Genomic DNA, 12,465 nt, shown 5'->3' with positions numbered 1-12,465 from the left:
CAGTCCCACCATTGCCACAGGCAACATCCCCTGTAGTACCTTTTTGATATCCATGTCATCCAGGTGGTTTTGGATGAACTGCACAGTAGCATTAAAATCTGCTTGATTGAACTCATAGGGTATATTCCAGCCAAGTGGTCCAAATTTGCGCCTTTCCTGGACCGTGGAGTGCAGGAAAGCCACTGCATACAGCATGGGCTTCCACTGCATTACAGTGCTCACATCCAGCAGGTCCTGGCTCACTCCTATTGGAGACAGTTGGTAGGAAACGCATCATTTTTCATACATTTCATTTTCTACTACTTTAATAAATTATATTTTGTAACTTCCTGATACTAAATTTCACTTATTTAGAATTATTTCTTTGCACTCACATGAAAATTGTAATTTGACTTTTGATATCTACCGAACATTTCTCTCTGAAAATAATCTGCTCAGAGGTGATGTGGACAGAGGAGTTCCCAACAACTCAATGCCTGCTCATTAAACATGGTATTGTGGGCATCAAATAGAGATAATAAAATGATGATAGTAAAACGATGAATAAAAATAATAATTGGGCATGTGCTCGGGTTGCAAAGGGCTTCCATAGGTACTATTTTATTTACAATTAAATTATTGTTGTTATTTTTATTTAATTTTACTGTCATCATTCTTCTACTTCCCTTTTGTTCTCACATTCCTTGTAGAATGAAAGGAAGTTGAATCTTGTTAGCCACACTCAAAATCATCTCTCTGCAGATATTTCAGCCAAAAATATATTCACAGTGATCATTATTACTATTATTATTTACACTATTTAAGAAAATGTATTTCAATGCTCCTAGGTATATTTTATTATCCCTATTTTACAGGCGAGGGATTGCCTCTCAGGATGTGGTCCTAACTATTATCCAAGCAAGCAAAACTCTGGTCAAAGGAATGAGCAGAATCAGGCTACCTGACCCCAAATTTCATGCTCTATGCATGACCACGAGCCACAGGCCCAAATCCATGAGCCATATGTGAGATGGTACAGTATTTTTCTTCCTGTGGTTGACTTAATTCACTCAAAATAATAAGTCCATCTGTGTCATGGCATGTATCAGGGATTCACTTCCCTCTGCAGTAAAGCCCCATTGCATATGCACAGTATACATTATACCATACATCTCAGCTTCTCAACTAATGGCCACTTGGATTGTTTCCACCTTTTGGTGACTGGGACATGTGCTACAATGAACATTGGTGTACAGGTGGCTATTAGCATAGATGCTCTGAGCTCTCTTGAGTCTTCCTAAGAATGGAACTAATATGAAACACTTAGAATAGACTAGAGGCCAGAGTTAAAAGTGGGAGCCAGGGTTGGGCAGGAAAGGGCTCTTTGCTTTGCTAGCATGAGGTTTCTACGTATGGGGGCCGAGACGATGGCAGTAGACAATGGTGATGGTTGCATAAAATGACCAGTGTAATTGGTTCCACCATGGGCAAAAAGTTGAAGTGGAAAGGCTGTGTTACTTATATATTTACAACTTTCTCACACAGTCTATGAAGCAACGAGCATAGTCTGTTCCACCGGTGATTGAAGGGACATTTGCATTTCTTTTTATTGTCATGATTCACTTACTTTAAAACTGGTAGTAAACCAACTGTAACATAAAAGTTGACATTTTAACCATCTTGAAGTGTACAATTCAGGGTTACATGACTACTATCTACTCCCAAAAGATTTGGATCATTGCACAGAGACCCTCAATGTTCCTTTAGCACTGAAATCATGACCCCCCTGCTCTCTCTGCATTTGCCAATCCTGGAGATACCATTAAGTGAGGGTCACTAACATCCCGACATATGGCCTGAACAAAATGCAGGTGGTCCATAATTTTAATTCCGTTTCTTCTCTTGGAAGGGTATGAAACCCTATGACAAAACCACCCCATGGAACACAATGACTAAACGGGACAGAATTATCACTTTAATGTTTTCTGATACAGGTATATAGCTGGAGGACCTAGGTAGAGTCCCGATTTCCTGTCATCTTTGGACCACGGTCTACCTAGATTCTGACTCACGAGGGCCACCACCAGAGTTCAGTGACCGTTCCACCTGATAGAACTGCAACCCAGCAAACTGTTTTACAATGTCCTTCATCAAACACTGTAAGTACAGCACGTGCCTGTGGGCTCAAAGGCCTGCCTCCACTCACCGCTGTATGTTCTTTTCAGTCCTGCCCGGAGGCCCTGTGGAGGCTCGTTGGCAAATTTAATGGACATCTGAAGGAGTGTGATGGGGAACTGCTTATGGACCTCGGTGGTCATCCATAGGCGGAAAGCCTCATGGACAGCCTCTGTCTCTGTAATTATGTCCATGAGCTCATCCATGAAATCGAGTCCCAGGTGGCAGTTCTGCAGAAGTGCCCATCCTCCCTGAGCCAATGACAACACATAGAAACGTGGCTGCTTCAGGTTTCAAGAAGAGACTAAAAGCAATAATCCTACAGACATTAAACAGCTCGCATATTAGCCACTGGAAACGCAGGTAGGTCAAGCCTAAGATTTCAGTGACTGCATTGAGAGAAGGGATTTCCCTTCCCTGTTCCCTGCATTGTGTCTCGCGGTGTAACTGAAGGCCAATAGAGTAATCCTATGAGGCAGCAGCCGTGAAAACAACCAAAGTGAAAAAAGAGAAGTGATCATGGTGCTTGCAAGTGGCAATGGCTCATGGGAAGGATCCCTTTAATGCTGTGCCCTCCCCAAATCCTACTACAACTGCAAAGAAGATGGATGCTTTTTAAGGCATGAACTCTGAAGAACAAAGATAGCAAGGGTGAAGTTAATAATGGTCATACTTTAAAAAGATTCAGTGGTCTCTGGTTGGCACGCAGCTGCCAACTGAGAGCTTTACAAGTCAAGTCTACCGAGAGGCACCTCAGAAGACTGTTTTGGCAATCAATTTCTGAAGGAAAAAACCAGCCATTGAAAGCCCCACGGAGCACAGTTCTACTTGTGTTCTACTCATGAAATTACCACAAGTTGGAGCTGACTCCATAGCAAATTTAATATAAAATACCTAGTACCCATTGCTAAAGAGTCTTGGTGGCATAGTGGTTTGTGCATTGGGCTGCTAACCACAAGGCCAGCAGTTCAAAACCACCAGGTACTCCTTAGGAAGATGAGGCTTTCTACACCTGTAAAGATTTACAGTCTCAGAAACCCACAGGGACAGTTCTGCTCTTCCTTTAGAGTCACTGGGAATCAGAACAACTCCATGACAGTGACTTTGACTTTGTGGCAATACCTTTGGCAGGTGTTAAAACAGACTCAAGAAAGCTGACTCCTAAACTGGCATTGAGGTAAACTGAAATGTAATCTAATTTAAAACACTCAAAGAGTAGATGCCATGCCTCATGAAGTGGTCACTGAAAAGATGGGTGTTATAGCAAAGTGTGGTGAAGAAATTAGGTGATGTCCAGCTATTTGCAAGAATAACATCTGGGTTTTAAAGGCTTTTCTTAAAACATGCAGTCATCTAAGTGAGGTGTGTCTAAGTCCACTCAGAAGGAGCACACCAGCCCCTGTGATATAAGGATTATAAATAATAAAATACAAGATCATAGGGGGGAATCATATTCTAGCTTAAGTTCTGAACACTCGGCTTGCAGAAGACTATGTATGGCAGTGAAAGCCCAATAGCCCTTTGCATAGTCCCCACATAGATTAAGCCTCCATTGAATCCCCTCAGATCACTGACAGGTGTTGAGAACATCCTTGCCTTTAGAGAGGGCCTTAGAAAGTTAGTTACTGATGTGTAGTCAGGTTAAAATTTAAAATATTATCATTTGTTTTTCCTTTTGACAGGTTTTTAATTTGTTTGAGTTCCTATTCTTATTTCCTTTGGATTGAGGTTTTGCTGTGTTTTTGTTGTTGTTGGGGGGGGGGGGCTTTTGTATGATTTTTTAAAGGAAATCTGGGATAGGATAGGGACAGTAGCGAGATGAGTAGTTCCTTAGAGTTATGGAAGGGAACTTGGGAAGTAATGGGAGCTAATAATTACGGATACAAAAAAAAGAAAATTTTCTAAAATTGATTGTGGTGATGATTGCACAACTATCTTTAATATAGTTAAACCATTGAATTGTATAATACATTAATTATATGCTCAAATAACCATAAAAACAAAAGAGTTGGAGGCATGCAATACCTCTGAAGGTGATGGGAGATGATGTGGCCAAAACAGAAATGCTGGTTCAAATCCAACACTCCTCAAAACAGGGGAAGGAAGCTCCCTTCTCCTCTAAGTCCCCATAATGTTAGCAGCCAGAGCTGTGATCTTTAGAATGTGGAATATGGCCACCCCAAATACAGGAGCCTTGAAATAATCAGCATAATTCATGTACAATGTTTTCTGTAGATATAGCAGACTGGTTTCAGAATGTAAAACAAATCCAAGAAAAAAAACAGGTTAAACAATAATAATTTTCTCCATACCTAATCTACAGAATTATCTTTGCTAAAGTCATGTACAATATCTATTTTTTTCTAATCTACCACTGGTAGGTGTTCTCCTGACCCTGTAGCTCACTTTGGGTCTTTTAGGTTAATCCTCACATGGCCCCAACTCATTAACATTCAGCTACTGACCAAAAAGTTGGTAGTTAGAATTGACCCAGAGGCACCTGGGATGAAATGTCTGAAAACCCACTCCCAAAAGACCAAGACATTGAGAGCTCTTTGTGCTGTCCTTCTCTGAAACATAAAATTCTACCTGGGAGCACCTGGAGTTACCTGGAGTCAGAATCACCAGCAATTAGTACGTTTGCCTGTGTTTGTACTCAGTCCCCAAACAAACCAAGTGCCAGATCTAAAACCTTAGTGGAGTTCCATATGAACCAGCCATTTACATCATATCACATAATCCCTAATATTTCCTTCAGAAATATAGCACTGCTCAATAGACTGCCTGCTCTGTGCTCCCTGAAAACTGCTGTTGATACTGCTCACGATCCAAATCAGAGCATGCTCAATACAAGACAACGGCAACCTGCGGCTGCAGATGCTCTCTTCCATCCAGTAGGAAGGGGCATGCTGCGCTAGCTAAGCTTCCCGGTGGGAAAACTGAGGACAGTCGCCACCTTGAAGTTGTTTCGCCCTGTTGCTTCTTTGGAATTGCTCTACTAGCCACACCCAACCCACTGCCAGTGAGTCGGTTTTGACTCAGGGTGACTCTGAGTAGGACTTCCAAGATTGCCAGTCTTTATGGGAGCAGACAGCCTCATATTTCCCCCGTAGAGCAACTGGTGGATTTGAACTGGAGGCCTTACAGTGAACAGCTCACTGCCTAACCCAAAGCACCACACTGCAGGACTCTATGTTAAACATCCGATTTTCTTCTTACTGAGTAGATCATACATTTTTCTCTCCTTGGGTCGTTGGTTTATTTTTCCTTGTTACCACAAATCATTTCATGCAACCTTTTTTTAAACATAACTTTTAAAACACTAATATCTCTAACAAGTTATACACATGGTAATAATACGGATTTGGTTTATTTTATTTGAACTTAATAGATTCCTAAACAGAACACAGGTATAGACTGGAGTTAAAATTGCTCTCTTTAAAGTCTAGTTTAGTTACCTGATGCTCTCCTTATTTATCTTAATTTTAAATTACACAAGACCCCATTAATGTTCATGTTTCACATTCTTATAACAACGCTATCTTTGCACCAGGAGTGGAAAATGAGATGTTCAGGTTGAGTGAGTTCTCAACGAATGTTTTAAATTGTATCTGTTTTTCTGTGAAACCAGTATTTTTCACAGTGCAAAACAATGTTTTATGTTAAAATAATATCCGTGTCTAATAGATATTATACTTTTCACGGCTTAGTAAGGAGCATGCATCATGTAAATCCAAACTCTTCTAATGATTCATATGTTCTTCTCCGTGTTGCTCTCTGACAAGGTAAGACAAATTTAAATGCCTGGCCTTACACTGGCCATGGTCTGCTGCAGCAGCTTGCGGGCATGGACCTCTTGGCCCTGGCCCATGGACACATAGCGGGTCTCTATCTTCAATCTCTTCCCCAAGGCAATGATGGAATCTGTGGGGTCTGAACCCATCGACAGAAGACAGATGAGTGGCGTTCGAGGATCTGATTCCTCCCACGTCTTTTCCAAGTCCAGGATAACACCTTCGGCATAGTTTTCTCCCATGGAGTCCATGATGTACTTGCGGGCCTACCAAAAACAGGACAGGAGTCACTCATAGCCCAACTGCTCCATGTAAAGCATGCAATATGGTTTTTCAAAGTTCCTGTCGTTATACTATGTTACTGGTGCCCACAGTATGCCTGGCTGAGAGTTTTTGTTTGTTTATTGTGGGTTAATTTGATCCCCATTTGTTGGGGTGGAGACAGTGTCACTTTCCAAACAAAAATTACTCAGTTGAAGAACAGAATTCAAATGTTTCCATTACTTCTCTGAAACCTAGTAGCCCTAGTGGGACTGTCAGTTATGCATTGGGTTACCAACTACAAAGTCAGTGGTTCAAACCCACCAGCTTCCCCACAAGAGAAAGATGAAGCTACTTGCTCCCCCAAAGATTCACAGCCTTAGAAAGCCTGTGTGGCACCAGAATGGACTCAATGGCAATGGGTTTGGGGTTTGGTCTCTGGAACCTATTTGAATTGCTGCTTCTTGCTATAGATACAAAATAAAAATGTGAGAAATTCTTATCATTTAAGATGTTTTGAGGGAAATAAATATGTATCTAAATAATTAAGCAAGCAGCAAAATTCCCAGAATTTAATGAGTCGAATTGATCATTATTGAATGACTATTTATTGAATGAGTAAATGAAAATTATAAACCCTTAGCTCATAAATATTCTATGTATGTAGCAAAATTTGCATTCTGTGACATCAACCAAGAGCACTTTTTCTTCAATCCATACTACTTTCTACTACTACATATTTTTATCATTCCAAAGCCCAAACCATCACTACTTGCTAACTCTGTTTCCTCTATCTGTAGTAGCAATATCCCCAATTAAAAAAATGCATTGTCATGGAGTCAATTCTGACTCATGTAGAACCTCTAAGAGAGGATACAACTTCCCCTGATGGTTTCGGAGACTGTAACTCTACAGGAGTAGCAAGTCCCATCGGCCCCCTGGAGTGAGTGAACTGCAAGCCACCTGCCCTGACATGTCCCGATAGGGCCTCTTATCAAGATGGCAGTAGAGATGGTGTGGAGTGCACCATCTCAGGGTTTTATGTCGGAACTGTAGCTCCGCCGTGTAGGAACACAAATACGTATCACCCTATAATCAGTTTCAGAGCGTGGTCAAGCACTGTGAGTTTGAAAATCAGACACAGGAAAGGATTTTAGGATTGCTGACCACATTTTAAAAGTGCAGCACAAACGGGACCTGGATGAGTAGGTCTCGGTCAACAATTGGTTAATAGTCTCCTATGAATTCTTCTCTGTTCTTTCTGCCAAAAAAGTAATAATGTTTTCTATAAAACGAAACCATAACCCCGATGCTTCTCAATCATGAAATTTTATAATTTTATATATTAGCTTTCATGTCTTAGATACTATATGGGTGGACAATAATTACATTGCCTTCTGGTCTTTCATTCAGTCTTTTTACTTCAAGGGTCCGTCTTTGATCACCTCTGAGACACCGAACAGTGGAGGCACCAAAGAGAAGTGTCTTGCTAGGGGACCAGTTGAGTGGAGGTTTAAATTGAGTGTACTTTCGAATGTTTTTCAGGAAAGAAAGGAATTGAAGTATCTTCCCGGAACAGGAAGTTACTAGTCCAACTCTTTCAATAGTAGGGTGGGCAAAGAGGCATTACCCAAGGAACTTACAAGTCTCAACAGCTCAAGCATCTGCTCTGCCAACCTGAATTCCCAGTAAGTTCCCATTATTGAACTGTCTCCTTTGGGACTCAACTCCAGGGCAAGCTCAAGGTTATAACTGCAGAAGGGGCTGGATAGCCAGCCCAGACAGTGACCTTGTTCTTCCCAATAACTGCTAACTGTTAACACTAATCTCTATTATTAGATAGGACACCAGAAGTGGGTGCTACATAGATGGTGCCCAAGAGAGGATGCCTATAAGCATTAATGGTAGACGAGGATGTCCGAGGATGTAGGATCTGAACCAGAATCAAAGCAGTCTGCTCTAGTTTGAGGTTTCTGAAAGACATCCAACCCCCTGGGAGCAGAATGATTTTCAGCAGGAAGGGAAGACCGAAGACCAAATTGTCTAGTTCACAACTCTACCTGGACAGGGAACTTCAGGAGTTGCTAGGAGGCTGTCCCTCTGGTTCTTTTCTGTTACCAGTCAGACTTATTCTCAGTGGTGGGATGCAGTCTGTTTGTACCTATTTGGCAGCGCCAATATCTGATTTTTTATTGAGTTTGGTGAACCCATTGTTAAATGGCACTTGCAATCAGGGTTCTAAGGTAGAAATCACAAATTTGCTTGCCTTACTCTTTTATAATGTCCGTCTGGCAACAGTGATGTTCTAGTATCATGGAACAATAAACTACCTTTTGATATATAATTTTTTTATACTTAAAGCATCCATTAGGTGAGCAGACCGGTAGTAAGTTATTTGAATCCCATTACAGAATCCTGTCTGTGTTGGGATGCTATTGACTCTGGTGGGGTCTTTCTCTCTACCCACTCCCTTACCTTCCAACATCTAACTTCCAACATCTCAATAAGTACAGAAATTAGGCACCAGGTTGAGCTAAATTGCCAGGCTCAGAATCTTATTCTACTCATCTGGTCATGTGGCTTTGGACTTCTTTATTTCTGCATCCATGCAGTATGGAGGCAGTAATTAAAATGGCCAAGCTTAGAGGGTGTTTTATGAATTGAATTATACCTTCCCATATGTTATGAAATTCTAAACTCCAGATGCATTTGAATGATAGTGTTATCAAAAACTACTGAACGTACCATGGACTGCCGAAAGAACAAACAGACTTGTCAGAGAAGAAGCACAGCTAGAATGCTCATCAGAGGCAAGGATGATGAGACTTCGTCTCAAGTACTGTGGACACGTTATCAAGAGACACCAATCCCCAGAAAAGGATTTCATTCCTGGTAAAGTAGGAGAGTCACAAAGAAAAGAAAGGCCCTTGGCAAGATGGATGGACAGTGGCTGTGCCAATGGGCTCACACAGACTTACACTGCACTGTTGAAAAAACTATGTTTTCTGTCAAAGAAAAAGAGAGCAAGAAGCTGCTCCGACATTCCCTTCCATACTGCTGTGAAATAAGGCAAGTCTTTTTGACAATTCATTTGGGCAGGATAAAAGTAATGAAGTTCAGAAGAAAAAATGAGGAAAGGTGCCCTGTGTTGCAAAACTCATTTTTCTTTTCTCAATAAATCTCTGAATGTGGTTGTTTCTATGGTTCCACAGTGGACCAAGTGGACCTGGCGGTGGTTATGCCCCATGTTTTTAACACCCCTTCTGGACAGTAAAGGGCAGAGCATCCTTCATTCCATTCCATAGCCTGGCCTATCAGTACTCTACAGTTTATTTGAAGAAGTCCTTCGGGAACCAACTTGTGCCGAATATTAGAAACGTGTCTTTTCATATGTGAAGGCAAGACTCAACAGATCTCTGAAAAAGTAGATCTTCTTGAGGCAGGAATCACATTGAAATTTTTCAGACAATTCAAATATGAGTGGTTCACCAAGTTCATGAAAAAATGGAATTAAAAGATAGCTTTTCCCCCACAAACTTTTTGAAGCTCCCTTGTAGTTCTAGGCCCGATTCCTTTCTTGCATATTGACACTTCCTAGGCAAATGTTAAAGGCTAGAGCCTCTGTCTAGTCCACCCACCCTTCTTAACCTCTTGACGTCCTTCCTGCTCAAAGTAATATTATGTACTAGAAAACAGAATAGCCTACTATTTGGGGGTTATAATAAAATACAACTACAGAAGAATACATTACCCTGATGTTCTACCTGGTCGTCAAGCACACAAATATGGTTCTCTCATTCACTCTGTATTATATACCTCACAGCATTTCTTCATGTTAGCTTTTACAGTGTGCATATTTGCATGGATAGACAAGCACATGAGACTGCACTGGAAAATTCTCACTGAGATGAACATTTTAAATATTTCTTTAAATATAAAAGGTAATTCTCCTTAATACTTCAATCTCCTCTCCCCTCTCTCTTCCCCTTTTGCCCCCTGCTTTGCCTCCCCATCCCCCACTTCTCTTCTCTCCTTTCCCATGTCCCCTGCCCTTCCCCTGTTTCTCTCACTTGGGCAATGGTTCGATCAGGACACCAGGACCTAATCAGAAGAAGCCGTCTGAAGCAATCGAGAGATTTATCATAGGCATTTGGAAGCGGTTCCTCTTCAGGATTTTCCTTATCAAACCAAATTTTCCATATTTTCTCATTTCTCGAGATCTGAAAATACCAGTGGGGGTAAAAAAATGTGTCAAACCACACAAACAACTTTCAGGAACAATGCACAGATCTTTTTTCATCAAGCAGTCTGATCATTCCAGAAGTATATGAATTGTGTCACTTGTTTATTCCTTGCATTGTTATATCGGGACGTCAAATAGTCTGAGAATCTAAGTTACAAGCGATTTTCTGCAAAGAGAGTCTGTATTAACACCAGCGTATGGCTAGTTCCCAAAATAGGGAGATCTCACATCAAGAAATTCTTCTACGATATTTTTGGCAAGAAAAATGTTAAGTATAAATAAACCAGTGGAAACGCATTACCATCAATTGAAGGAAGTCTGATTTGCTCTTACCATCCCCTCAGGATGAGGGACCCAGTTTCATTAGCCTACGTTTCCACATTTCCCAAAACTGTTTCAGCCCAGAACAAAGATACTTAATACATGTAAAATTTAATGGTAAAAATTTTGATCGATATTCTAGTAGTCTAGGGTAATGTGAAATATATGACTAACTAGATGCATCATATGTATGATCAGACACCTGCTAGCTTTAAGCAATTGAAAATGAGAAAAAGGATACACTCATTATCCTTTGGGGCTTAACAACAAAGAGACACAGCATTACATAGGCAAGCATCTAAAGGTCATTGAACAAACAAAAGAGGCCTATAAATAAATATAATCTTAAATTCTCTGCCATAATCCCTTTGATGAAAGTCCCGAAAGTATTGCTTGGGGTTTCGTCAAAGGAAAAAATCATTCCAAGTATTTACTTTGAAAGTATCCTGTTAAAAAAATAATAAACTCTTTTAATCATGAAAGATTATTGTGGCATTTACATAATCTGTTGTCAAATTGAGACTTACAAGTGAAGGGATAGAGTTTAGCCTGACAATCAGGTCATCACCTGAAGACTTTATTTGGAGGCACTAAGGAGATAAATAGCTCACTGGAGGCAGGACACTGACTCACTTCCTGGGAGACATAGTTGTGGACAAGACACATGGAGCTATGCTGGAGCGCTGGAGCTGAAGGAGTCATGTGGAGCTCCCTTATAACGCCACTGGATCCACAAGACTTCCCACCCACTGGCCTGTGACCTTCCAGCTTTCGGAGTCATTGCATGTGTTTCGTGAGGCTGAAGAGGACTTTATAGATCGGTATTGGACATATGGGCTAATATTGGTCTTATGGACTTGATCTGAACTGGGCTGTGAAGTTTTCTTAATGTACAATTACTCTTTATATAAATCTCTTTCTTATACACATATGAGTGTCTATGATTTTGCTTCTCAAGTCCTACCCAGACTAACACAACGATGTAGTATGAAGGGGTTTTCAGGCATAAAATATAGGTAATCTCCAGAAGAGAGTGACTTCAATAACAAATAAAGGACCCCTGTGAAGAAATGACAACTTGGCTAAGACCATTGCATGGAAGAGCATTCACAGGGCCTGAAACACTGCTATTGACCCCAAAGAATGGTTGTCCCCTCAAGCGCATGGTAGTAATAGCAAACATCATTGCCAGTTGGACTTTATCTGCAAAAATATAGCAGAATTGAAGCATCTAGTCAAATTGGGAGACTCATGAATGAACCTAGTCAAAAACCAACCAACCAACCAACAAAAGCAATTTCTCAACCTGTGGCTGAAAAACAATCACCCTGCTGGCAATCTGAGTTCTCTCTCATTGTTATTGTTTTTGTTGTTGCTGTTGTTATTGCCATCAAAGCAGTTCTGACCCATATTAACCCTGCACATACCAGAATGAAACACTGCTGGGTCCTACCCCACCCTCACAATTGTTTCTGTGTGTGAGCCTATTGTTGCAGCTACATTTAGTTCAGTCACCTTATTTTCCAAAACCCAAAACCTGTTTCCTGGCCAGTACCAATTTAACCCCAGCTTCCATGAACCCAACACATTCCATCAGGAACTGGCTTGTTATGTGAGTTAGTTAATTGTGCCAGCCTGGCCGATAATCACATGTGGGGCTAATTGAAAGGCGGAGGGATAAATGGGTGGTGA

General features: G+C 40.9%; 1 protein-coding gene across 1 annotated transcript in view; it reads right to left on the bottom strand.

Moving 5' to 3' along the window:
- Positions 1 to 12,465, bottom strand: part of DNAH5 (dynein axonemal heavy chain 5) — a 290,518-nt gene that overhangs the window by 25,707 nt on the left and 252,346 nt on the right. The window contains exons 65-68 of the mRNA XM_013008527.2: positions 10,280 to 10,429; positions 5,969 to 6,214; positions 2,186 to 2,405; positions 40 to 245 (exon numbers count right to left, since the gene is read on the bottom strand). Coding sequence (XP_012863981.1) covers positions 40 to 245; positions 2,186 to 2,405; positions 5,969 to 6,214; positions 10,280 to 10,429 — 822 coding nt within the window. The remainder of the gene's footprint in view (positions 1 to 39; positions 246 to 2,185; positions 2,406 to 5,968; positions 6,215 to 10,279; positions 10,430 to 12,465) is intronic.

Source organism: Echinops telfairi, unplaced genomic scaffold (assembly GCF_000313985.2).
Source record: "Echinops telfairi isolate 266 unplaced genomic scaffold, ASM31398v2 ScPeMD7_7469;HRSCAF=8507_1, whole genome shotgun sequence".
NCBI lineage: Eukaryota > Metazoa > Chordata > Mammalia > Afrosoricida > Tenrecidae > Echinops > Echinops telfairi.
The sequence above is the reverse complement of the archived record's forward strand: the minus strand, read 5'-3'. Positions and strand labels throughout refer to the sequence as shown.